Consider the following 25,158-nt stretch of genomic DNA (forward strand, 5'->3'; position numbering starts at 1 on the left):
TCGCGATTGTTATATCTGGGCGTTTCTCCGTACCATGACCTACTTGTTTAGAGGAGAGATCGACTCCGATGATTTTCGTCTTGGCCTTTAAGCTTGGGCATATACCACGTATTGTAGGATCCCAAGGCCATGACGGTAAAGTACAGCTTGTAGTTCGGATACCCGATCATGCTTTTCAAGGTAGTAACGAATGTCAGCACACATGCCCTTTTCGAATGGAAATCTTGGCATCTACTTACCAAGTCTGGTTGAACACTCCTTCGATGCCTTCTTGCAGCCATTCACCATTGGGTTGCTGGCGGCTTCGGATGAGCTATTGTGTGAAATATCACTCATGGTCAGATCATCATCGTCAACTTCCGGTCTTGGAGATCCATCGTGTACTTACCTCTAAGCCCCTCTGTATCGGCACGGGATCGGGATATCCCGCATGCATCAGCGCCATGACAGCCCACGCCGTATTGACGACCTGGCTCGTGACGTCGTGCTGGATGTAGCGCCGCTCGTCGCACGAGGAGTGGTGCTCGCCCCAGCCGCCATCGTCGCGCTGCTTGCTGAGCAAGAACTCACAGGCCTTGCGTACGCTGGCGCTGTTGCAGTACTGCTCCCCCGCCGCCTCGAGGCTCTGCACTGCGAAGAAGGTCGCGTACGTGAAGCAGATGGCCCAGGCGCCGTACCAGCTGCCGTCGGGACGCTGGCGGGACCTGATGAAGCCGACTGCTTTTTTGATGGTTCTTTGGATGTCCTGCGAACGGTACGCGGGGAAGTGACGCTGGAACCGGGCCAGAGCTGTCAGGACGGCTGTGGTGCATTCGGGGTACGTGCACTCCACCATGATCTTGTCGAAGACCTCGGCCGGGTTCAGGTGGTGCAGGTACTTGCCGCCCCGGATGAGCTCGTAGCTGGCGTAGCCACGGTCGGCATTTTGCATGCCGAGCAGGGTGTCGATGCAGTCGAACAACCGCGAATCGTCGATGAGGGACGGATAGCCACTTGGATGCACGGATCATGTCAGTATCGGCTCTTTCACTGCTTTATTGCAGTATGGCGGTTGTTTGCTTTTCTTACCTTTCTTTCTGTAGTATGAGGACTGCTTTCAAGCCTTCGGCTGCGCAGTCGGACACGATGTAGCCGTTGCTCTTGGTGCTGAACGGCCAGCCCCCTTGCGCGGGTGCCGGTGCGGGTCATCGAGATTGTCTCGCAGTTGCGACTTATCCAGGAAATCCAGCGCCCGAATGAGCGGGGCCCGGAACCGCGGGTCCGCAGCTAACCCGGCTCCAGCGGCGGTCTGCACGATGAAAGCCGTATCCCAAACCTGGACGCCGTTGGTGCCGCCGCACGTCATGCCCTGCGGCCCGAGACACATGTAAACCTCGACCTTCTCCCGGTGCCGCCGGACCCGCTCCGAGTCCGGTCCGTCCTCGAAGTAGGCCGCGACCATCTGGAACGCCTTGTTGACGGGCGCGAGGCAGTTGTAGTTGGTGTTGTGCTCCTCGTTCCGCATCAGCTGGGAGACCCGGCGGTCGGCGAGGCGGTGGAACCAGCGCGGCCGGAAGAAGTCGAACCAGATCCGGATGAGGGCGAAGCAGACTAGCAAGAAGGGCGAGATCTTGCGGAGGGAGTCGGATGGGGCCGTGTAGTTGCGCGCTCGGCGAAAGTCTACGGATCGGTACGGTTCGGTGTAGATCTCCTCCCGGATCTCTTTGAGTAAGGGATTGAGCGGGACGGTGCATTGGTTCGACCACAGGTACGAGGTCGGTAGGTAGACGACGCGGCACTGTACCCACCAGCGCCAGGGGTGGAACGGCAGCAACTCTGGCAGCACCCATAGGTCCGTCGGGATGCAGTTGACACCATCCCAGCTGTACAGGTTCAGACATGCAAGCCAGATCTTGCCCCACTGCTGAATCCCGGCCGCGCCGCCGTGGGACAGCAGGCACCCCCGCGCCTTGACGAGTAGATGATGGTCCTTGTCGTGACCGAGAATTCGCAACATGACGTAGTAGAGGCCCGTCGCGAAGACCGTCGACTTGCCCTCCAGGTGCAGGCCCCAGCCACCGTCCTCGTTGGCGTGGTGCGCGAGGTAGCGCGTCATCTCGATCTTCCACTCGTCGGGGATCGGGGTCCCGGTGATGTACATGGCGAAGATGAGCCCAGGGAGCAGGAAACTTGGTCCGCCATAGTCGCAGGCCCAATGGCCTTCGGGCAATTGTACGCGCGTCAAGAAGCTGAAGCCTTTGCGCGCAGCATCGTTGAACACTACGCTATCGCCTTGATTGGTAGAGCCATTGATCTTGGTGGTCTTTTCTTGGGAGATGGGGAGTCCCAAAAGATACTTCTCGGCGTCGCTCTGGGGAGATTCCTTGCTGTCGGCTTCGCTGAGATAGGTCCAATGCGAATCGCCAAGATCCGTCCGCAACCGCCAGCGCGTCAGATCCGTTGATGCCGCAATTTTGACATTCGTCATGGTGTTGGGGGTTTGATAGAAGCTGAATTGCATGTACAAAACCGCATCGGTTCCTTCTTCTACTGTATTCACACCTGGTGAGTGGGTAAACGCCGACGCGCAATCGGTGTCAATAAATGGGAATCGTCATGGTCTCTTGGCTACGGAGAGATTACGAGTTCAGTTTGCGAGAATTGTCATCCTAAACCCCCACTCGAACCCCAAGACGAAGTGCATTATTGGTTTTGCTGCCAGGGTTGATAGCCAAGGTGGAATGATTGTGCTGACAGTGAATACAAGGGGGGTAAGATCATCCGGAGTTTCTCAGCGGCGAAGTCGTTCCGGATCTATTGGAATAAAGAACCTTATTCGGGTTTAGCTCATTTGATGCATTTGCATATATAATCCTGCTCGTCAAGGCTGGAAAAGGGGTAATTTCAGCATCACCCGGGATATACATAGCCCCCCAGTATTCAAGTTATGAAATCACGATGCATGTCCACAAGTATCATCGGACACGAACAAGAATTCAATTGCACTCTGTGCCAATCTAGTACCCCAAAAAGCGAACCCAGTCCAGCTATCTACCTAGTCTGATGCTATCTACAGCAACACCACCCGGCAGAGGAAGTTGGGCCCGTCCCAACGTCAGTCGGGAAGCGTCCGATCGATTGGACCTATCGATGACACCTGCCAATGCTCTGCAGTTTCCCTCACTGATGAAAAGCGTCTTGACTCTCCGCTCGGGGTGTTGGTCTCGCCAGATTTCCACGAACCTGGCAAGATGAGCGATGTTCTCTCGGGAATCCACCAGGTGGAACCCACAGACCACGGCGACAAGCCCTGGATCTATGTGCGATAGAAGTGCCTCGAGTATGTCCAGGCTTGCCGGCAGGGTTTCCACCGTGCCGTCCAGCTGCCATATCCTATCTTCCGCCAAGTCCGGGGTATTAGGGAGTGAAGACGGGGCGATGCGAATCAGCTGGCTTATGATGGAGTAAATCATGGAGATGATTCCGGCGTTCTTTAAAGACCCCATTTGGGTCTCGAAAGAATACGCGGTCTTCGCAAAGAAGCTGAGGCAGCTGATGCCAACTTCTTCGGCGACAGACTGGATCCTGATGCCAATGCTAGAAAGAGCCTCGTCAAATGGTCCGTATGCCGGTCCCTCCACCCAGAGAGTACTGGACTTGGAGGCTTGTAGCCATCGTTGGATATCAATAGCAACTTCATTCGGGATGGTCGGAGGGCTTCCTTGAGCCCAAGAAGTAGGATTCTCGGGACCGGTTATATAGGGGGCCAGCAATGGCAAGCAGTTCTCCAACTCAGCTCGCGTTATATGGGACGAGTCTGCAGCATATTAGCATTGGGACTAGATATAAACCCCAGGATATTAAGATACATTGACTCGTCTGAGCAGCCAACACCTCTCCCGTGTTGCCCTGGAGTAATGGTTGACTTGCACTCAGGCTGCTAAGCTCTGCCTGGGTTTTAGTTCGTGTACCACATACAGAAAACAAGTTTTACAAGAGCTGGAGCTACTCACCATGTTGGGCATTCGCCATGAGCGTCTGGAACATTCGAGCCCCGACCATCTCAGCAAACCTCTCGAACTTGGCATCCAAGCCGTGTTCGACTTCGCTGATGTGACTCAAGATCTCATCGACGCCAGTTCTCTGCTCCGAGTGCATATCCTGAACCAGTCGGTCATTCGTGAGACGCATCTCGTCACGAACACGCTGGACCAGGCCCTGGATCACCTTGACTCGCTGTTCGACATGCTTGTTGTAGAACCGATTGTCAAAGGCCGTCCGGAACCGGTTCCACGAGGAGCAGTACCACTTCATGCTGTAGCAGAGGAGGGCGAAGACGTCCTTGTAGAGTAGTACTACGAGCCTTTTCATCTCGGCTGAGTTACATAGTTGAGTCCCTCTTCGGACAAAGTTGAGGTCCATACTGATATCCTGAAGCGCCCGTGAGAAACCATCTGCCATTGTCTCATGGTTGACGGAGGCCTGTTTTTCTTGTACATTAGTTGCGAGGAGGCTTCCGGGGAATAATGGTTGTATTTTTATATTACTCACTTTTACTACCGTGGTGATGATCCCAGTAATGAGGCTGGTGTACTTGTCACCATTGGGTATCACACTGAAAAGGTATTTGTGCGAATCCATGGTCTCGAGGAAGGAAAAGAATTGTCCCTTTGCCTTTCCAAACCCCTTCTCACTCTTCTTAGTCCACTGAGCCTGCGCGTCGTTAACGGCAGCCCAAAGAGTCTGTATTGACGGGACCTGGTCTTCAGGGCCTCCAAGTTCCCCAATGTCAAGTTTGAGGCTACGCCAGAGTTCACTGGCAGCCTTCGCCTCCGTTTGAAGGATTCCAGCATCTGGATCTCTGCAATGAGACCGAGTTTGTCATTGTACTGTCCCTAGGTATGCACGCATCTGGCATTACTCACGGTTCAGGGGCTTCGAAACGAAGCCATTCCTTCCATATCGTTGGCTTGAGCTCAGCTGCCTGGAGTTCTGTCTCGTGCGCCGACATGGCCTGTTCTAAGGTGTTCTGGGGGGCTCCGCTCGCGACTTCGTTGGAATATTGCCTCACGGTGTCTCTAATTGATGGTTCATATACGTCGTTTTCCATCTCTATTTTGGTGCGTCGACAATGGTAATTCTAGTCATTACAGCAACCACGGAAGGTCGTATCTGTCACGAGAGTCCGTAGCCTGAACTCGCGTAAGAGCCACACAATGCCAAGTGAGAACCCCGCGGTAGTGTCAGGCCTTTGTCAGTCCAATACAATTACCGATGTGACTGGAACCAGCTGCTGACCACCACCGGAAGAAGACGTCCAATGATATCTATAGGATAGCGTCCGGAGCGGGGTAGCAAAGATAATTCAATGATTTCGCCACGTTACTCAGGCGTGGAATATGGATACTAGGCTGAGATCAAAGGATGCCGGACCTCTTCGACTTTCCCAGGAACATGCTTCATTTACACCACAAGTCGCATGGAGCCACTGACATCTCATCTACCCAAAATGGAGCCGAGTGGAAGTGGCAGCAACCCGAATGCGACAACGGAGGAATTGAGACATACTTCGTTGGGAAGCCCGAAGAAGTGCCATGCCACGCTTTCCGGGCACAGTCAGGCTGCAGGTGCCACATGTGCCGTCACTGGTGCGAGCCATGCCAGCCTTTTGATCTTCGGGGTTCATGTATGCCCACGATGCAACTCTCACATCATCAAGGAAGACATCGAAGAAGAGGCGGATACTAAGACACCCAAAAATGACTCTCTCAAAGATGTTGGTACACTCGGTTCAGGCTCTGATAAGTCTGTATCAGGCAGCTCAAGGACCAGCGCAGATACGCGAGATCAACTCTTCACGCAGCTCGCCCGCGATGTCAATTTCATGGCTAGCAAGATAAAAGAGACTACTTGGTCAGATAGCGAGGATGAGGGGTCCGAAATCGAAGATGACAACAGACAGAACTCGGTCGCTCCAAACAACACGGAAACAGGATCCAAAGTCACCAACACAAGCTCGGTCAAGCCTATCGGACATGATAACGAAGATCATCCGTCGGTCATACATCATGAGGTTGAATTCACAGACAAAGGAGGCTTTCGGATCCACTCACGACCTTGGCACGGGCCATTCGACCTGGAAGAAGCACGTAAGGGGGTGGAGGCTCGTGGACAAAAGACCATAGCGAAGGTAACTACAATTCTTGCGACTGATCACCAATGGGATAGCGAACGCTCCGAGAGAGACCGCATCAAACTTACGAAAGCGGGTTTCTTTCACAACCCCCGCGTTGATTTCATTCGCATCAAACAAAAGATGACTATCGAGTCTAAACAGGCCATTGCAGCATTGCGACTGTTGGTGAGGTATTACCCCTCTGTCAGCTTGGAAGCACAGGTAGTCACACTCCAGTCCCCATTCTGTGTCATCATTCATCATATTGCCGAGCTGGAGGGGTATAAGGAATCTTTGAATGGCAAGCAGCAGCAGGCTCTGGCTCCTGAAGGCCAAATGGGGCTCTCGGAGATGCAGCGCAAGATTACCGTCAGCCACCTTGAACAGCTCCTTGGGTTCATGAGAACAAACATCTTCAGTCGTCAGCTTGAAGCTGAGTACAAGAGACACTCCCAAAATCGCCCGTCATGCACCTTTTCTATGATGTGGCTGTTGTACAAGCCGGGTACGACAGTTTACGTTAAGAATGACGCGGGAAAGGCCAACGCGTATATCTTGGAGAGAATCGACGTCTATGAAGGAGTTTCAGCGATCCTCGAGCGCACACAGCCTTATCGTGTGTGTCTATGGTGTTTGAGCTTCGACGGCTACCACGTACGCCGAGCAAAGACATTTCTGACGATTGGTTCATTTGATGGCGAATGTCCTATCGTAGACCTCAAGATAGCCCCCGCATCTTTCGTCGATGCCGCAGACGGGGGCAAAACCAGACGAGAGTTGATACAGCGAGGGAGGAAATGGTACGGGATGCTCACTGGAGCTCAACAGTGGCACTACTCGGGCCAAACTCTGGAAAGAAAGACGGTAGGATACAGTCATCACACTGAAACAAGCACCGACTAAACTTAATCCAGCTCGACACAAGAGTTGTGATAGATATTGGCAACTACTTTCGGGAGAACAATGTCTGGAGAAACAGGTCCAACGAAATTGACTCATCGGAGGATGATCTAGAGGATCACGAACCCCGAGTCAAGAATGTTCGAAAGTCCAGGTCCTCGGTCAAAAAATCACCCTTATCACTGTCCTTGAACGACTTCGACTTCCACATGGAAGATATGGGGACAAACCTTGCGAGCTGTTCATGCGAGAAGTGCCGTGGATGGCGGCCACACCCTCCGAAAGGATTCCCCTGGGCCGATTACGATCTCATCAATCCCGAAAGCCATGATCTCCAGCTATCTGAGGACTACCCTGACAGAGACCACCGGGCTTTGCTTTGCTCGGGAGTACTTATTGGTTTTGCTTTGAAGTCTCGGACATGGGGTTAGTTAAAATCCTATACGGTGTCTTCTATCCAGGACCCTCACTAATACGGTGATAGAGAAACTTGATGTGGACCTGTGCAAGCCTGCCAACGTCAACACGAAAGCAATCGACACCCTAGTCATGCCGGACGAACGGAGGCGAATGATTAAGGCCATAGTACAGAAGCACGCTGGCCCTGTCCCTAAGCCCGTGATGTCCACAGAAACCTGGGGAGCGGACTTCATCCAGACAAAGGGAGAAGGCCAGATATTCCTTCTCCACGGAGGACCAGGTGTCGGAAAGACATACGTAAGCAGGGAGAAGCATTCCATTCTCAGCAAACTTTCACTGACCATTCAACCCAGACTGCTGGCAAGTGTTTTACACATGGAACTTCGACATAATTTGCAAAGGCCTGACGATTTGTAACTAATTGGCTGGCAGAATGCATTGCCGAACTCATTGGCCGTCCTCTGCTCTCGCTCACTTGCGCCGATTTCGGCACTGATGCACGGAGTATGGAGAATATACTGTCGAAGTGGTTTAAGCTTGCAGAGTCTTGGGGCGCTGTGATGCTTCTAGATGAGGCTGACGTCTGGCTAGAAAGGCGAATGACCTCCAACTTGGAAAGGAACATACTGGTTGCAGGTATTGACTTCCGTCCCCTGAGCCCATCATGAAACACCTATCCAAGCTACATGAAAAATATGCTGACCACCCTTTACTACGGGGAGTAAAAAAGTCTTTTTGCGGTGTCTAGAGTACTACCGTGGCATCTTGTTCCTGACCAGCAACCGTGTGGGGACCTTCGACGATGCCTTTATTTCCAGGATCCACGTTGTGATCCATTACGAAGACCTCGGGGAACCACAGCGAAAGCGGATCTGGGAGCAGTTCTTCGACAAACTCGAGAGAGAACGCAAGGAAAGCATCATTGTCGAGTCGCGCGCGAAGCACTTCGTGCTCAACGACTCGGAGATGCGGAAGATACCTTGGAACGGGCGAGAAATCCGCAACGGTCCGTGCACTTTGACTGGGTATTGATGACTGACCGTTGTCCACGTGCTAACAATACGCGGTCTAGCGTTCCAAACTGCCGTCTCGCTAGCCGAGTATAGATTCCACTTTGAAGGAGGCAAGGAGGAGAGCGACAAGATCGTCCTAGACAAGATGGACTTCGAGCAGGTCTGCCAGATGTCTCTCGACTTCAAGGCATACCTGACCAAAGTCCACTCGGGGGATGACGAGAAGGACAGGGCGATGAGAGAAAGAGCCAGAGCTTAAGAGGGGTACTTTCCTTGTTCCGCTATGATGGTGGGAGGTAACTACGGTAGATCTGGTAGAATGCTATGCCTTTGAGTGCCCTGAGCCGAAGTTGTCTCCAGCTGGCCGGCCCTTTATTACTGTCAGGTGTGAAATCGAGCAATCATTGTGACGATGAATTGTTAGTGAATGTGAATGCAAACCATCAGTGTGAGTCTACGTGACTACAGACTACACACCTCGGCGAGTACATAACCATTTACAAGACGCAGTTCCATCATCTCCCGCCAACTTCTTCCACAAGGCACTGTTAGTGTAGTGGTTAACATCTGCGGTCTCCCTCGTCGGGGTATATCCATGGCGCCCACCTCGTCGGCGATCGCAGGGGCCGAGTTCGATTCTCGGGCAGTGCAATTCAAACAATTACTTTTTGTTTTCAGTTTAGAGATGAATCTTTTTTTTAGTATTGTGTCGGCTTTTGATCTTTTTGTCGAAACTAATCAACTATCTTCGGGTGGCACCTTTGTCCAAGTGCGTTGCTGCACCATCTTGGAGAGGGAACCTTGTCACTCTTTCTCATGCTGTACCATGGGAGTTGCACCGGGCTACAGAAAAGCGGCGATAGTAGATAAGCATGCTGATATCAAGGGACACCGAAATGGATTGATTCCAAAATGGATTTCACTTGTATTCTTAACCGGGAAATGCTACGCTCCTATGCTACCTCCAGAGGCAACAACGACTCAACAGAACTATCGACGCCACCCCCACGCCACTCTGCCCCTGACCTGCCAGTCCTTCACTTCAACACCTTCAACGTCTCGCTGTACGGCAACTTGGGCGGCGGCCCCGCGGGGTGCTCCTGCGCCTCCTCGCCAAACACCAGGTTGGCCTTGAGGCTGTACTCCTCGGGCACGCCGGCGAACTTCTTGATGACGGCCTCGACGGGCGGCATGGCGTTGAGGTGCTGCAGCGAGCCCGAGAGCCCTTCGAGCGCCAGGGCGGACCACGTCAGCAGGTGCGCCATCCCGTGCGCGTGGTCGCTCCACTGGCCGAACATGTGCGCCGCCGAGGGTGGGCCGCGCCGGACTCGGCGATGGTGGTGGTGCGTTCCCAGAAGAGGACCTGGGCATGCGTTAGTATGATTATTCAACATGATTCTCAATCAGATTCGTCAAGGAGGAAGAAATCACGAGAACTGGAGAGAGAGAGAGAGAGAGCAAAAGGAGAACTAACCGAGCCATAAGCCCCCCTCAACCCCTGAAACAACCCACTCATCTTCTTCCAAGTCTCCTCGCCCGCGACCTGGGTCAAGAACGGCTGGGCCGCCGCAATAATCTCGTCAAAAAGTTGGGCGTGCTTCTCGCCCAACACCAGCGTAATGCGCACGGGCTGTGTGTTGTAAGAGGACGGCGCGAACGAGAGGACCTCCTGTACGACCTGCTCGATGCGCTCGTCGGGCACAGGCGAGGTGTTCTTGAGGGCGTAGACGCTGCGGCGGTACTTGGCGGCCGCGAGGAACTGGTCGGTGGTGACGAGGCCTTGGGGAGACATGTTTGGGTTTGGTGGTTAGGGGCTTTCTGATTTGGTATTGGAATTGGGATTACGGGGAGAGTGTTGAGATGGGTTGAAAGAAGCTGTGGTATGCTGTTGCTTTCTCGCTTTCGGTGAGTGTGATGGGAACTGATGATATTCAAGACTCCTTGGCAAGGGAGGGAACTCCGTCCATTATGTACTTGGACAGCCTAGGCAGGCACAATACTCCTGTCGACAGTGACTTTTGGTCGCCAATCGCTAGATATCGCCTGCATACACCATTCGAGCAAAACAAAGACGCCAGGTACGTATCTGTAATCGGTAAATACACAGACTGGCTGGCTTATCGCTACCTTACAAATCGATGAGGTGAGCACACTGCAGCATGAGGCGCGCGAGATGGAACTAGGGGGCCGCCAAACCAGACTCGGCTTAGCCTTTGGACTACCCCTTTCCATGCTGACATGCATTCCAGCCGCTTCTCAGTTAACCCATTATGGCATCTTACACAGCGCCAGCATTGCTAGCGAACAAGCCACAAAGAATCTGGATTACCAATGCTTTTCAATCCAGATCCTCGCAAAGCTTATCCCTTCCAGCCGCATTCATTCTAGCGCCTCCCATTTGTCGAAGAGAAGCGGTATCATTTGCGTGACAAGTCAGTTGTCTGCTACCACTATCGTTGTCCTTCAGGCTGCATGGCTAAATCGGTGGACATTTAGGCGCTACCCTCGCGGGACATTCGCGGGGTATTTCCCTGCATCTTCTGGGATCGACCAAGAACGCCAAAGACCCCTGTGCTACCTACCTAGAATGTGAGCCTGCCGTACTCGGGTCGCTACTGCTCGTCACTACAGCCGCGGCAAAAGTGATGGAGGTGGGCATGAACTGCCAGAACGAATATATGTTTCTTGTGCAAAACACCGAATTATGCATACATCATAATACACAAGTGAACCCAAATGTCAATCCAACAACCGTCACTACTTCTCTTCCCCTCGACCCCTACGCTTCACCGCAGGCCCCGTCGCACTCCCCCATCCTCAACCGCATCCGCATCCGCAGCCCTCTTCCTCCCCGCACCCGGCACCGACGCCGCCGCATGTCCTCCACGTCGATGCTGCCCACACCCCCCTCCTCCCACCACAAAACTTGATCAAGCCCCCGCAAGTCTCATCATCCTTATCGATCCCCCACATCGTGCGCCGCAGCTCGTCGCGGGCCCGGTCCTGCTCCGTCTCGTTGGTGCCCGTGTTGTTCTTCAGCAACTCCTCCACCGTCGGCTCCCGGCTCGCCTCGCCTGCGACCACGCGCCCGATGACGCGCTGCGGGAAGTCTTCCCAGAGCCACTTGCGTAGCGCCTCGTCCCGCAGCTCCCGGCCGGCCCACATGTACCGCAGCTCCTTGCCGTGGATAGATCTGCCGTGGAGCATAAGGGCTGTAGGTAGGTGTAAGTGGTTTGGTTAGTATGCGTCATATCATCAAATTTCCCTCGACTGATTGCAGGGTCTTGGTTTCTTGAGAGGCGACTTACTGGTGACATCAAACACGTATCCATCAACCATGACCCAAGCCCCGTGGAAGCTCTGCGGGTCATTATGCCTCGCCACCTCCCCGACCGGAATCTCACCCACCTCGCCGGGGGCAACATGCGCCACAATGGCCTCCTTCTTCCGATCGTAGACGTGCACCAAGGCGTCCGCGGTGGCGTCCTTGTTCCGGACGGCCTCGGACCCGTCCTTGCCGCAGAGGTGCGCGAGCACGGGCAGGACCCACGCGTCGGCCTCCGTGTCGAGCCGTTCGAGGTCGAAAACCCAGCCGTGGATGGCGACCTGGTGGTCCCGGAGCTCCGCCAGCGCGATGTCCGGCACCAGCCGGCCCACGGCGAGCTCCGCGTAGGCGGCCATGGTGTCCGGCGCGTGGAAGTCGTGGAAGTTGCGGGCCTCGCGCCCCAGCGTCTGGCCCATGATGTCTCGTCCGCCAGGATGGCGGTCTACATAATCTATTTCGCAGCGGAAAGTTTAAGCAACACGGTCGTGGTCGAAAGCCACGAAAGGATGGAGATGTAACCTACTCGCAATGTTATATATGATGCCGTCGACGGCTATATACATCCCCGCCGTGGGATTGTCGTGCCAACTCAGCATAGCCGGCGAGAAAGGCGGAAGCGCCCCCTTGTCCTTCTTGGGAGCCTTCAGGGCCTCGAAGAGCGCACAGCGGAAGGGGTACAGCCGCTGCAGCAGGTCCTCATACACGTCCGGATCATCGGGCAGGTTACTTGGTCGACCGCCCGGATTCTCGGTCAATTGGGCCTTTTCATTTGTAGTACCAAAGCTGAACTCTACAAGAGAACAATTCATGTTAGTTACATCAACCACCACCGGCTCCAGAAATTGAAGGTGAAAGTTCAAAATCCAGGGACGGGATATAGAAGGAGAGGCTTACTTGTGATATCGTAGACAGTCGTGCTTATGATGATCCACATTGGCATTCCCCCTGGCCGTCGTACTCGGAGATATACTCGGGGGTTCGAGGAAGAAGAAGCTTCCCCATCTTCTGGCAAGACTGGTCCAATTCGCCTCGTATTTGATCCGCGGCCGGGTGCCCGTCGTCGCGCAACTTGGGGCCAAGCGGGCTCAGCGTGATCAGTTCCCGCCGTATCATCTCGGCAGTCGGGAACCCCATTTGGAGGCATAGGTCTGAGCGAAAGGGTTCCCCCGAGTTAGAAATAAGTCTTTTAGGGGTACACATTGCGACGAGTAGGAAAAGTGAAACGAAGAAGTTAGGCAGGGGACCGACATCAAGAGATGAGCATACTTGATATGGAGAATATGTCATAGCCGCTATCGCCATCGGTCTCAATCACCCAGAAGTCGTCGTCGTTCATGTTGTTGCCGACCTCTCCGGTAGAGAAGTGCAAGGGATAGAGAGGCTTCCTCCCACGCGATGATGCACGAGGAGTGCGGCGTGCGGCGGTTCTAGACCCATCTTGTGCAACGCGTATTCCAGTGATACTCGACTCCGGGGACGCCGGTGGGCTGGGGACATAGAACGCTGCCTCGGTTCCGGTGGGGGCGTGGTGGCTCATCCAATTGCAGACGGGGAGGTTGTAGTAGTTGACGTTGACCTCTGACCCATCCGTGATCATGGCCCAGTTGTCGTCGTAGTCGGGGATCTGGAAGTCGAAGTCGGCCCACTCCCCCTGGGCCTTGGTCGTGTGGTGGTGCACCCAGAGCTTCTGGAACGTGTTGTAGCACGCCAGGAGCCAGCTGTGAGGCACCGCATAGGTCATGCCCATGGGGCAGAACCGGGCCCAGAAGTTGATGAGTCCATCGCTGGGGTATGTCCAGGGGCCAGGCTTGTGTTCGTCCTGTTTCACGAAAGAATCTATGGCCATAGGGTGAAGGGTCAGGGGCTTCGTCCATTGCATTGACGCCGATATACTGGGATACCACCAGATTTCTTGTCTCGGCCCCTTCCTGTCAAACGCTCCGGTCATAACCGGGATCGATGCCATCATGAGTGAGGCGATGGAGGCCCAGAGGTTCATCGTGGGGCCCAGCAACGGGTCGAAGCCCTTGGAGTATTTGTCTTCGCCTATGGCATTGATCATCTTCCAAATCAGCATGGTACACTCGAGGAGCTCTCGGCGAATGTGTGCTTCACGAAACTGGGCGATCCATTCCCTGGCGCTGACCACGCTCCACGGGCTGAGGGACCACTTTTTGTACTGCTCTTCCCACCACGGCCGGGTCACCTGGTTCCAGGTCGACAGCCATTGCCACTGCCGCTGGAACTTCCCATAATGCGTCGACATTTCGGGTACCGTGTCCTCCATCTTTGTCAACCGCTGACTGAAAGTCCTCGAGCCGTAGTTGAATTGATAATTTTCTAGTGTTGAAGCAAGAACCTTCGGGGCCCGAAAAGCAATGGGCCCCCAACGCGGGACTGCGCCGCGCCAAAACCCCTCCGAGAACATGGAGGCGGGCCACACAGCCGGAAGGGAAAAGTAGCGAAAGTCCGTGGGAAGCAGGAAGTGCCACGTTTCAGGTAGCTTGTCCCATTCCTCCCACGGATAAGGCCAATTCATGTAGGTCAGGTGTGTGTTGGCACCATTTCCATACTCCAACGTGTCATCATTTAGCAACAACGAATCAATGATTCGACTGAAGAAAGTTGTCTCGAATGACATGCCTGCCTCGCGTCCAAGGACGGGGAGAATGTACTGTGATTGTCTGTTAGATGGCCATAGCAGCATCGAAAGGGCTTCGCATGAAAGATTAAACACACTGGATCCTCGCGGGCTCCCTGGTGGCCACTACGAAAGCCGGCTTGTCGCTCTCTACCATGGAGAATACAGTGCTGATAGAATCTGGGTTAGTATTCGAGCAAGCATAGACCAGAGATGTTGGCAAAGCCTACCGAGAGTTCATGAAGTATCTGTGCAACCATGGCGTGAGCATACAGGATCCGACGCATATTCGGGGGTTCGCTTACCGTAACAGCCATGGACATAAGGGCATTGTATCGTTCAAAAGGCTTCGATTCCGTATTGAGGAGACAGCGGAGCGGAGCAACGTGGACTGTACAAAGCAAGGTATCTACAGGGTCCATCTTGAACTCGTCGCCCGATATGGGGCCTAACGCGGCGAGTGCAATCGCAGCCGCGTCCATCACCGAGTCGTCGGGCCCCGGCGTCTGACTGACAGCCTGTGCGACCAGGTCCTCAATGGGCATGAACTCCTCGCAGCCCTCGAAATCCTCGAAGCCGGTCAAGACGGGATTCCCGGCCGTGTCTTGTGGCTTCTTGACGTAGAGTGGCAAATTCTTGAGGTTCCTGGTCGTCTGCAGGGCCGGGGCGACGGCGCTAACGTCACCTTGTACCATCTTGTTAATATAACCGGCCGCCTCGTAGGTGAAACCAAAGGCCGAGTAGCCGTAGATACCCTCGCCCTGCGTTACGCTGGCTTCATCTACAAAGCTCAGTACACAGAATCGAAGGGCATCATTGAGTGCTGCCCTCATCTCGGCGGCGGTTGCTCTCGCGGATGCCGGACGTTCAGTCATAACACCCGGAGAGTCATTCTGGTTCTCGGCACAATGGGCGGCCATTGTTGGATCAATATCCGACCATTTCTGCAACTGGCTAAAAAGGACAGTATCCAGCCTGTAGCATGGGTGTTAGTGACGATTCGGCGGGGACTCGGGCGACGGTTTACAAGAGGTATAGGTATATACAGACCAAGGATGGCGGGACTCGATGATGGTGTTCAAGACGCGGTTCACCATCTCTAGCGCTATCCGCACTATCCTCCAGATGGCGGGATTGTCGACGGTCCACCAGTTGTTTGGGTGGTTGTACAGATCCGGGTGAGGATTGGGGATGGAAGACAAGGCGTCGACTCGGCGGTCGAACCATTTGGATCTTTTCAGGAAATCCAGCCAGCCGTCCTCGTTGACTTGGATGAGGTTGGGGTCCATCTCGATGTCGTTGCGCTTCGACAAATCGTACAAGTCGGCGATCATGGCTGGCAGGCGCCAAGACATCATGCCGCTGCGCTTGATTCTCTGGTACCGCTCCGCGTAGAAGAGGAAATCCAAATTCTGCGTGGAGGGCAAGGGCTCCTCGTTTTGGGGGATCTGTCCCAACTGGTCCCAAGGTACGTAGGGCCTGGCGGGGGCCAAGCCGGAATGGTGGAGTCCATCTCCAAGCTGTCGAAAGAGAGGGTCGTGGGAAGGATAGAAGTGTTGAGCCCAGGGGGATTCCGGGACTAAATTGAAAGGCCGAGTGATAGGTATGGTCTGGTCTGTCATAGTAGGAGTCTGTAAGGGGGTGCTGCTGTTGTGCTCTTTTTCTTTTCTCTCCCCTTTTTCCAATTCCAAGCACGAAAGATTAAATTTTCAACCGAGGAAAAATATCATATCATTTCGTGTTGCTCCATACAAGATACCTAAGGCCTAACATGGTCTCGCCAGTCATGGCACGACCTGTGCCGGGGAGATGAATGCATTGTCACTATCACGGGTTCCTTTGTGATCGATTTCCGCATGCGACTAGAGGCAATGGAACCTCGAATTCCTTGATTGGGCGGAGTGCGGGACATCGATTGGAATAACTTGATTGAAATTGATCAAAGTCCGACTAAGCAGCATATGTATGCACTTATGTATTTGCAGGCAGTTGATTGACCAACATGGTGGGTTGGATGTTGGAGATGGTGAAGTTGATGCTTCCCCATTTGATTTGATGGACTCTCCATGTTGCCTGCAGGTGGTGGGTTAGCACTTAGGCATGTAACCGTCAGACCGTTAACCTTAGGCTCTACCCCGTAATTTTAGCTGACTTAGAACTGGAGGGTTGAGTTACAGTGGGTAACCTTGGGTAACACCGCCGCCAGAAGCTTATCGATTAGCCATGACCCACGCTGAGAGGTCCCCTGCTTGCTACGTCACCTGCGGCTTGTTTGGTGGAAGCTTCCTGCTCAAGGCGCAATCGCAAAGAGTGCGATTTGGATTGAACACAAAACCATTTCTCCCACCAGCACCCACCGATTACTATCTACACAATTGAATATATAACTTGCTCAACCAACTCCCAACTATCACACCTCCCACTTCCACGCACATGCTCCGATCCTTCGCCACCGCTTCGAGAAAGATGGCGCCCATTGCCGCCGCCGACATCCCCTCGCTGGGCCTGCTGTACAAGCTCAAGAAGCTCGACAAGGCCCAGACCACCCCGGTCGCCGGCGCCTCCCCCAGCACAACGACCGCATCGGCCTCATCCGCGGCGACATCACCACCCTGGCCGTCGACGCCATCGTGAACGCCGCCAACAACTCCCTCCTCGGCGGCGGCGGCGTCGACGGCGCCATCCACCGCGCCGCCGGCCGCGGCCTGGTCACTGAGTGCCGCACCCTCAAGGGCTGCGACACGGGCAGCGCCAAGATCACCGACGCCTACAACCTGCCTTGCAAGAAGGTCATCCACACCGTCGGCCCCGTCTACGACGATCTCCGCCCCGAGCGCAGCGAGGCCGCCCTGCGCGGCTGCTACCGATCCTCGCTGGAGCTTGCCGTCCAGCATGGCCTCAAGACCATTGCTTTCAGTGGCATCAGCACGGGCGTCTACGGCTATCCCAGCTTGGATGCCTGTCAGGTGGCTTGTGATACAGTCAAGCAGTTCATGGACCAAAATGGGAAGAAGCTAGACAAGGTTATCTTTGTGACGTTCGAGGCCAAGGATGTTCGGTCATACGACTCGACTCTGCCGTGAGTTGTCACTTTTCTATCCTCAAGACTGATTCTTGTAGCCTGAACTGCGCTAATACCTTGCTTCGAATTCCACAGTCTCTACTTCCCGCCCGACACCGAGACCTCAGTCGACCAAGAGAAAGCCGCCGAGGACCAGGCCGCTGAGGCCGAGGCCACGGCCAGCAAGCTTCCTGATGTGCCCACCACCGACCCTGCTGATGCTGATCCCGATCACGCTCAGAAGAAACAGAAACATGATGGAGAGTCTTGATTTCCTTCCCTTTACCAGAACAAGCGGTAACATTTAAATGGCCAGAATGACTTCATGATAGGCACGGTAGCATGGCGTTGGCGTTATTCCATGATCAGGAATACATGGATGGACCTTAGGATACTGCCCGACGGGAGGAATTGCATAATACACCAGGCCTTTTGCCTCATTGCCTTCATCGGCATTACGAAAACCAATTGACCCTGTCGTTCACCATGTGCTGTTTCCTTAAAGAGAGGCCTGTCGACCTCGAAGGCTCGGAATTATTGTTCTCAGTCGCGTGGAATCCCAGTCCCGGCCATCGATCGAGAACACTGTATTCAACTGAGGGAGCCTGTTTAGGTTTGCTGAGACTGAGGAACTACTGGACCTTAGACACTGCATTCAATTATGCGAAGGCTCATGCCACGGTAGAGATGTACTTATATATGACTGGACTGTCTAACCCTCAGATGTTTCCCTTCGACTTCGCATCACACCAAACCTACCGCGCTACATGTGCCATACCCAGCCTTTCCCTCTGACAGTTCAAGATGGACGGCAACAGTAAGCAGCAACACGACTCTCCCCAGCCCAACCAATATGCGCCAACTCCGCCTCTGCATTTCCGTCACACCCAGATCCAGTCTGAACTTAAAGGTCTGCAACAAGCAGCAGCCCCTCAGGGTCTCCCAGGTAACTGCATCGATACGAGCCCCAAGGAAAATCAACATATCGAACAGCGTGCCGTCGCATCGGAATGCCCAGGCTGCGGAGCCATTCTTCTGCTGAAGCGTTCGGCGAACAAGCCCAGTCATTTGGCCGGTGGCGGCGTCGCCCAGTACGACGGCGTTAGCCGCCCAAATCAGCAATGTAACGCCTGCCGCCTTGTGAATAATAGCCATCGGCAGCGGCGTTCGTTTTCTTCTCCCGCGGGAATGGAACCGGGCACGACCAATGAGAAGTTCAAGTTTGAAGATACCGATGCTAATGATGAGAAGGGGATTGAGGAAGGAGGAGAAGAAGAAATGCCGGTCAGCCTCAGGAAGAAGAGCAACTCATCATCTTCTCCTCGAACAGTCATTGGCAAAACCAAGGAATTCAAGTTCGCCGATACCGATGTCGATAATGAAGAGCCGCCGTTGGCCGGCGCAACCCAAGGTGGAGGAGCCAAGACCCCCATTGCGTCTCTTCCCGTCGCCAACCCGGATCCCGGTATTGTTGCTGTCGTCACGACATATAAAGAAAAGGAAGAAGCATCGAAGTTGATGACTTCTCCATCGGCAGAAGCACTAGCAACAGAAACAGCACGGGAACCAGTCCACATCCCTCTCCACCTCCGTGGCGGTGGCGGGCAACAATCGCACAGCCGACCGAATACTACTGCTGCCAACACAACGGCAGCTTCGACATCATCCTCATCATCCGCCACCACGTCTACTCCCAGTAACGCAGAAGACGAAGCCTGGTGGAACATCCCCTACAAATCAACCATGCCGATCCCCAAGTCCTTCTTCCAAGCCGCGCGCCAGTACCTCCTCGGCATCCGCACCGCCGACCAGCTCGCGCAAAACCACGGCGTGCCGATAAACTTCTTCGCGCCCGCCCTGGAGCACGGCGTCGTCGTCTTCGTCGGGCTCGCGATCCCGGGCCTGCAGCCCGTCCTGCGCAGCGAGGAGGCGTGCGCGCGGCTGCGCAAGGGGGCTGGAGCTGCTCGCGATCGATACTGCCAGCAACAGCAAGAATACGGGACGTGCTACGGTACCGAAGGCGGCGGAGTCGTTCTTCTTGGAGCGGGTCGTGGCGGAGAACCCGGGGTTCGCGGTGCTGGTGCGGGATCAGGGGATGCGGGGCCGGTTCATGGAGGGGTTGGGACAGTACACCCAGACCGTGAGGTTTTGAGGTATGATTTCCCTCCTGGACTGACTAGAGCATGGCATCTCAATGCTGGATATCAACGATCAGTTGGTATGACCAGCATCTCTACACAGATAGCCGTGGTGTCGCCAGACTGCAAAGGGGAGCCTGATTTTAGCCAAGGTACGCACGATCCCAAGGAAGAAGACGGACTCAATGCAAATAGATCTCTTTTCGGTATACCAATGATCTACGTATCTCATTTATTTCTTCTGATGATCCACTCGGTGACTGTTAACTCATAAGCCATACATAAAAGTGTGCCTCTGATCCCCGCGCCGGACCTGCGACGCGCTCTCCTCTGCAAACCGCTGCGCGTCCCAGGTGGCTATCTCTGCGGCCCTCTTCCTGTTCTCGCGTTGGTACATGAACCGGATGAAGACGAGACCGCAGATGCCGGCGACCATGATGCAGATGGTGATGATCAGGGGTACTTCGTCTGCATGGGAGAAATTTGAAGATTTGGTCAGTAAGTAGGTACATAGGGTAGCCAAATAGCAAAGAGCCGCGTGCCTCGGGACCTTACTTACATCTAGGCGCGTACTTATCCTTGAAGATCTGCCCCGCGATGACGCCGGCAACGTTGCTCCATCCATTGACGCCAAGCATGACGCTCCGAGCCCCCTTCCACGGCGTATTGCCCGCGAGCCAGACGGCAAGCAGCGGGCCGCCCACGAACACACCCGTCATGCATACGTAGGAGAACCCGTAGCGCAGCGCGTTCTGGTCGCTGACGGCCATGACGATGCACCCCACAATGCCCAGCAACATGCCGAAAACGGTATGCAGCGAGCGCTCGCGAAAGTGGTCGCTGGACCGGACGATAATCAGGAGGCCAATGACGCCGCTGCAGTTACAGTGTCAGCAACTCAATCTACCAAACATCAAGTGCTAAGAGTAAAAGGCAACTTACGCAATAAACGGCGGCGCGCTCATCAGCGTCGCATCATTCCCCGAATACCCCATCCCCTTGACCACGAGCGGCAAAAACGTAGTAAACGCCGTGACCGGCAGCACCGACGTGACATTGCACAGCACCGTCCCCAGCTTCTTCCAATCCGTGACCACGTCCACCACATCGCGCTGCGTGACCACGGTACTGTGCACGTCGGCCTCCTCCTGCGTGCCGGCCAGGTCGACCTCCATGCGGTACAGCGCGTGCGCGCGCTCGGGCCCGGTCAGGAACCAGGCCGTGGCCAGGCGGCGGGGCAGCACGAAGAGCGTGAGGAGGCCGAGCAGGACGGTGAAGCCGCCCTCGAGCAGGAAGACGGCCTGCCAGCCGTGGATGTGCGGGGTCTCGAGCTTCAGGAGGCCGTAGGCGATCAGGCCGGAGAAGGCGCCGGCGATGGAGTACATGCCTGAGAACAGGCCGACGCGCCATGCTATTATTGGGTATCAATTATCATTACTAAGCCCGCCCACTGGATAATTAAAGAAGGGCATGTAGTTCAATACTTACCGAGTTCTGCCTTGGGATAGACCGTCGACATGTAGTAGTTGCCGATCTGGGTAAACCCGGCCTCGGCCGCGCCGGTGAGCAGGCGCAGGGCGATCAGCGTGCCCGAGTTGCGGATGGCGGCGTGACACATGCAGAGGCCGCCCCACAGGACCAACTGGACGGCGAGGAAGTACTTGACGCCCACGCGACGGGCCAAGACGACCATGACGGGTTGCAGGACGACGTACGTAGCCGAAAACTATTTCCTCGTGAGCTTCATGCAGGGACACTAAGTATCGGTTCATGCATTGTTCTTTCTTACCAAGGAAAGGGAATGCGGGATCGCATCAGGGCCCAGGTTGGCATCTTTAGGGAACGAGCTGGTAGCCACGAAGCCGATGTTGGTCTTGTCGATTCCGCAGAACTACCTCGCAGTATGTCAGCTTTACATATCGAACCGCATGGTCGATATTTGTTTGGGCCATGACGTGATTACTCACGATAAATTCGAGCGCGAGGAGAGACAGCACAAAGCAGTCCAGCTTGCGGTTGACGCGCTTGTTGAGCGCCTTCTCCTCGCCCGTCACGGGCACGTAGTGCGACTGGACGCCGCGGGCGGTCTCGTCGAGGACCATCTCCAGATGGTCGGCGTCGAGCGCGCCCTTCTCGGGGACGATGGTGCGCTCCATTCCGTGCGTGTATATGCCTGAAACTGCCCCCCTTAGAACTGAACTTGACAATCTGGCTGTGGCAGAGATTATCTGGACGACTCCGGTGGATAGTGTCAGTCTCACTCTCGTCCAACGTTCAACTTTATCGGCCAAATAACTCTGTCGGACTTTTTTCGACGGGAACTCCCCCATGATATGTCTGCCCTCTTTGACGCGTGTTTCGTTTCCCCATACACCGATACCCCGCAAAGAGATCCATCTCTCGCTAGGCCGATAAGGTTAGTATAATCTCAATGAGATGCATCTGTAGCAGGCAAACTGCATGCAGGGTGGGAGCCGGGGGGTTTGACTGGCCGGCCACGTCGCATTTACCCAGTTAAACGGGACATGCATCGGCAGATATCTCGGTCTTGGCTCATCATCCCAATCAGGGACAGGACATCTGATCTAAGCGAACCGATTCCTCGGGAGTTTCATTGGCTTTAGTCGCAGCTGGCTAAGTCCTTGGGCCGTCGGCTCGGCAGGCCATCGGAGTCGGGAGGCCATATCCGAAAGTGGACAAGGGTCCGGAGTCAGTCAATATCGCGCACTCCAGCTTGCCATCTCATATTTCGTTTCGTGAGGAGGCCCTACTTGACTCGTCTGAAAACCAGAACATCAAATCAACGTCTGTAGAGACATGGCATCCGCCGTACTAGAAATCGTACATAATGGCGAAGAAAAAGAACCCTTCGACATCGACAACTCCCACGTCGTCATCAGCAACGACCCCTCCAAAATCTACGCCGAGTACGCCCACCTCCGCACGCACTGCCCCCTCGTCCACACGACCCAGTACGGCGGCTACTGGCTGCTGACCCGGTACGAGGACGTCAAGCGCGCGGCCCTGGACTCGGCCACGTACATTTCCTCCGTCAAGGCCGTCGTCCCCAGCGACCCGCGCGGCATCCGGCGCCCGCCCCTCAACTTCGACGCGCCGGCGCACACGCCCTTCCGCACCGCCCTCGAGCGGACGCTGAAGCCGTCGCGCATCAAGCGGCTCGCGGCGCCGCTCCAGAGGCACGCGGAAGAGCAGCTCGCGCCCCTCTTGAAGGAAGGGCGGGGCGACATCTCGGCCGAGTTCGGGGCCAACTATGTCGCGAGGGTCGAGACCGAGTGGTTGAATCTCGACGCCGAGGTCGCGCCCAAGCTGGCCAAGGCGTCGGCGGCTTGGCTTAATGCGTGGCGCAGGCAGGACGGGGAGACGGTCACGGCTAACTCGCTCGTCATGTACCAGATCGCGCGCGACCTGCTGGCGGACCGGCGCGTGAACCCGCGGGATCCCGAGGAAGATCCGGCGTCGTCGCTACTGCTCGAGAGGGACGCCGAGGGAAACCCGCTGAGCGAGGAGCATCTTGTGTAAGTGACCTTCATTCTTTACCGTTTCGGCTTTTGGCCATCCGAAACTGGCATCTAACGCAACGTAAAAATCAAAAGGGGCTGCCTCCGCCAATCCCTAGTCGTCGGCGTCGTCGCCCCGCCCATCCTCCTGGGGTCCATCTGCCAGCACCTGAGCCGAGACAAGCGCCTCCAAAACCGGCTCCGCGCCGACGAGTCGCTGCTCCCCGCGGCGCTCGAGGAATTCCTGCGCCTCTACAGCCCGTACCGCGGGTTCGCGCGCACGGTGGCGCGCGACGTCGACCTGCACGGCCACACCATCAGGCCCGGCGAGCCCGTGACACTGCACTACACGTCGGCGAACCGCGACCCGGACGTGTTCGAGAGGCCCGACGAGTTCGTGCTGCACAGGGATAATGCCGCGATGCACTTGGGGTTCGGGAGGGGCAGGCACCGGTGCGTGGGCATGCCATTGGCTAGACTGTAAGTACCATGGCGTTGGGGGCGTTACCACCCTCCACATCTCGTCCTTCCCCCCCTTTCTATCCTGGTCCAACTGGAAGGGGACAAGGCCTTGTTCGTCCCCTTCAAGGCGCGAAAGAAGTGGATCGATCGATCATTGGCTAACCCACACGCCGATCAACGGCGCGACACGATAGAGCTGTAGAAACGGCGATGCGGGTGATACTGCGTTCCACCAAAGACTTCGAGATCGATGGGCCCCTGGAGTACTCGAGGATGCCCGAGCTAGGGATCATCAGCTGCCCGATGCGATTCTTCTTTTGAGAGCCGCCGGCTAGCCAGCCGGTGGAGCTGAGAGGTCCAACCTAAGCTTTGAGGCTTGGAGCACTATTGGTTCGGAGATTCTCCGAGTCAATCACACCCAAGGCTATGGATCGGAGGACTATAATGTAGGGATTTATGGAATAGTCTCCAATGATGCGGTGGATTTATGCCCGAGGGCTAGATGTTGGATTATTGCATGAAGTTAGATCTGTCGCGTGGTTAGTGCATTGCGTGGCGGCGTCCATATTCGTTCCAGACCGCCCAGAGCGGGATGTCATGACCATGTGGATTTCGGATTGTGGCTTCTGGGGAGTAAATCAATGACACATGATCCAATGTTTGACAGATTGCCTATACTTTCGATATGCTGTTATTCAAATGGGACATTGGAATAACTCCACCGGTACTTGTGAGCCTTTATCGAATTTCAAGGAGATCGGAAAGATATGCGGTGGGTTTCACTCTGGAGATCTTGGCTGCGTTGACCAAGCCCAATTGGATATTTCTTCAGCTTCCATGCTGCGTTGCAGGCTGTAACGGATGCATGGTTGACAAGCAACCTAACACAGGACTAGGTGTTACACAACATCATCAGCCTTACCACTCACACCTCGGATAGAGTTGACGATTCCAGTAAGGCAATGTCCCCCCATACTCTAATCATTGGGCTCGGTATCTCGATGACCCAATCCGATAGCACGTCACGAAACGCCTTATCAACTCGAATACTCTGGAGTTGTCGGACGAGCTTCGGCAACGCGGTGTTTGGTGGCGCGATGCACACGATACCTTCAACAAATCCACCATCTTCATTTGCTCTATGCAACTGCCTAGAAGACACCAGCGACGTGCTAAAACTTCAGCTCTGATGCCGTGTCACAAGTCTAACGAGCATTAGACCTCTGACTCGGCCGTAGCACGAGGCGGAACTGCATCGCGACATTTCCGAAGTATCAGGATCCAACGACTTACTGTACACTGGACGAACTCGACCGTTGCTACGGGTCATGTCGGGGAGCTTTTGGAGACAGACCGCTAATGTTCAGACGGGCTTGGCCGCTTGCGGGGGAAATATCCACTGTTTCCCCAAGTTCCCCCACTTGGGCTAGGTGGCTACTTGGTATTGGGGGCCCTGTGCACCTGGGGTAAGCAACGGATTTCTGGAGGTTAGCGGCTGCCGTAGGCGCTTTCTCTGTCCCCGTAGT

General features: G+C 55.1%; 12 protein-coding genes across 12 annotated transcripts; 5 read left to right on the top strand and 7 right to left on the bottom strand.

Annotated features, from left to right (window-relative positions):
- Nucleotides 1-352: 352 nt before the first annotated feature.
- On the bottom strand, nt 353-2,467 carry PG997_008920 (uncharacterized protein; the record flags this gene model as incomplete). The annotated part of the gene is made up of 2 exons (XM_066813235.1): nt 353-992; nt 1,125-2,467. The coding sequence occupies 2 exons, from the start codon at nt 2,465-2,467 to the stop codon at nt 353-355; spliced, it is 1,983 nt and encodes a 660-aa protein (XP_066668577.1).
- A 1,526-nt stretch (nt 2,468-3,993) lies between these two features.
- Nucleotides 3,994-4,332, top strand: PG997_008921 (uncharacterized protein; the record flags this gene model as incomplete). Its single annotated transcript, XM_066813236.1, has 1 exon — nt 3,994-4,332. One exon carries the CDS (start codon nt 3,994-3,996, stop codon nt 4,330-4,332), a length of 339 nt encoding a protein of 112 aa, XP_066668578.1.
- A 3,143-nt stretch (nt 4,333-7,475) lies between these two features.
- Nucleotides 7,476-8,746, top strand: PG997_008922 (ATPase; the record flags this gene model as incomplete). The annotated part of the gene is made up of 5 exons (XM_066813237.1): nt 7,476-7,480; nt 7,516-7,838; nt 7,907-8,110; nt 8,223-8,480; nt 8,547-8,746. 5 exons carry the CDS (start codon nt 7,476-7,478, stop codon nt 8,744-8,746), a joined length of 990 nt encoding a protein of 329 aa, XP_066668579.1.
- Nucleotides 8,747-9,524: 778 nt separating this feature from the next.
- Nucleotides 9,525-10,279, bottom strand: PG997_008923 (nitroreductase family protein; the record flags this gene model as incomplete). Its single annotated transcript, XM_066813238.1, has 2 exons — nt 9,525-9,850; nt 9,958-10,279. 2 exons carry the CDS (start codon nt 10,277-10,279, stop codon nt 9,525-9,527), a joined length of 648 nt encoding a protein of 215 aa, XP_066668580.1.
- Nucleotides 10,280-11,304: 1,025 nt separating this feature from the next.
- Nucleotides 11,305-12,228, bottom strand: PG997_008924 (uncharacterized protein; the record flags this gene model as incomplete). The annotated part of the gene is made up of 2 exons (XM_066813239.1): nt 11,305-11,699; nt 11,796-12,228. 2 exons carry the CDS (start codon nt 12,226-12,228, stop codon nt 11,305-11,307), a joined length of 828 nt encoding a protein of 275 aa, XP_066668581.1.
- Nucleotides 12,229-12,282: 54 nt separating this feature from the next.
- PG997_008925 (cytochrome b5-like Heme/Steroid binding domain-containing protein) lies at nt 12,283-12,621 on the bottom strand (the record flags this gene model as incomplete). Its single annotated transcript, XM_066813240.1, has 1 exon — nt 12,283-12,621. The coding sequence occupies one exon, from the start codon at nt 12,619-12,621 to the stop codon at nt 12,283-12,285; it is 339 nt and encodes a 112-aa protein (XP_066668582.1).
- Nucleotides 12,622-13,061: 440 nt separating this feature from the next.
- PG997_008926 (uncharacterized protein) lies at nt 13,062-14,099 on the bottom strand (the record flags this gene model as incomplete). The annotated part of the gene is made up of 1 exon (XM_066813241.1): nt 13,062-14,099. The coding sequence occupies one exon, from the start codon at nt 14,097-14,099 to the stop codon at nt 13,062-13,064; it is 1,038 nt and encodes a 345-aa protein (XP_066668583.1).
- A 539-nt stretch (nt 14,100-14,638) lies between these two features.
- Nucleotides 14,639-16,075, bottom strand: PG997_008927 (uncharacterized protein; the record flags this gene model as incomplete). Its single annotated transcript, XM_066813242.1, has 2 exons — nt 14,639-15,428; nt 15,504-16,075. 2 exons carry the CDS (start codon nt 16,073-16,075, stop codon nt 14,639-14,641), a joined length of 1,362 nt encoding a protein of 453 aa, XP_066668584.1.
- An 844-nt stretch (nt 16,076-16,919) lies between these two features.
- PG997_008928 (MACRO domain-containing protein) lies at nt 16,920-17,785 on the top strand (the record flags this gene model as incomplete). The annotated part of the gene is made up of 3 exons (XM_066813243.1): nt 16,920-17,003; nt 17,024-17,532; nt 17,611-17,785. 3 exons carry the CDS (start codon nt 16,920-16,922, stop codon nt 17,783-17,785), a joined length of 768 nt encoding a protein of 255 aa, XP_066668585.1.
- A 533-nt stretch (nt 17,786-18,318) lies between these two features.
- PG997_008929 (uncharacterized protein) lies at nt 18,319-19,666 on the top strand (the record flags this gene model as incomplete). Its single annotated transcript, XM_066813244.1, has 2 exons — nt 18,319-19,445; nt 19,504-19,666. The coding sequence occupies 2 exons, from the start codon at nt 18,319-18,321 to the stop codon at nt 19,664-19,666; spliced, it is 1,290 nt and encodes a 429-aa protein (XP_066668586.1).
- Nucleotides 19,667-19,920: 254 nt separating this feature from the next.
- PG997_008930 (transporter) lies at nt 19,921-21,808 on the bottom strand (the record flags this gene model as incomplete). Its single annotated transcript, XM_066813245.1, has 6 exons — nt 19,921-20,120; nt 20,212-20,528; nt 20,595-21,063; nt 21,141-21,378; nt 21,442-21,543; nt 21,620-21,808. 6 exons carry the CDS (start codon nt 21,806-21,808, stop codon nt 19,921-19,923), a joined length of 1,515 nt encoding a protein of 504 aa, XP_066668587.1.
- A 661-nt stretch (nt 21,809-22,469) lies between these two features.
- Nucleotides 22,470-23,953, top strand: PG997_008931 (uncharacterized protein; the record flags this gene model as incomplete). Its single annotated transcript, XM_066813246.1, has 3 exons — nt 22,470-23,188; nt 23,267-23,650; nt 23,827-23,953. 3 exons carry the CDS (start codon nt 22,470-22,472, stop codon nt 23,951-23,953), a joined length of 1,230 nt encoding a protein of 409 aa, XP_066668588.1.
- Between the last annotated feature and the right edge of the window lie 1,205 nt (nt 23,954-25,158).

Source organism: Apiospora hydei (assembly GCF_038363865.1).
Source record: "Apiospora hydei strain CBS 114990 chromosome Unknown utg000006l_segment0_segment0, whole genome shotgun sequence".
Lineage (NCBI taxonomy): Eukaryota > Fungi > Ascomycota > Sordariomycetes > Amphisphaeriales > Apiosporaceae > Apiospora > Apiospora hydei.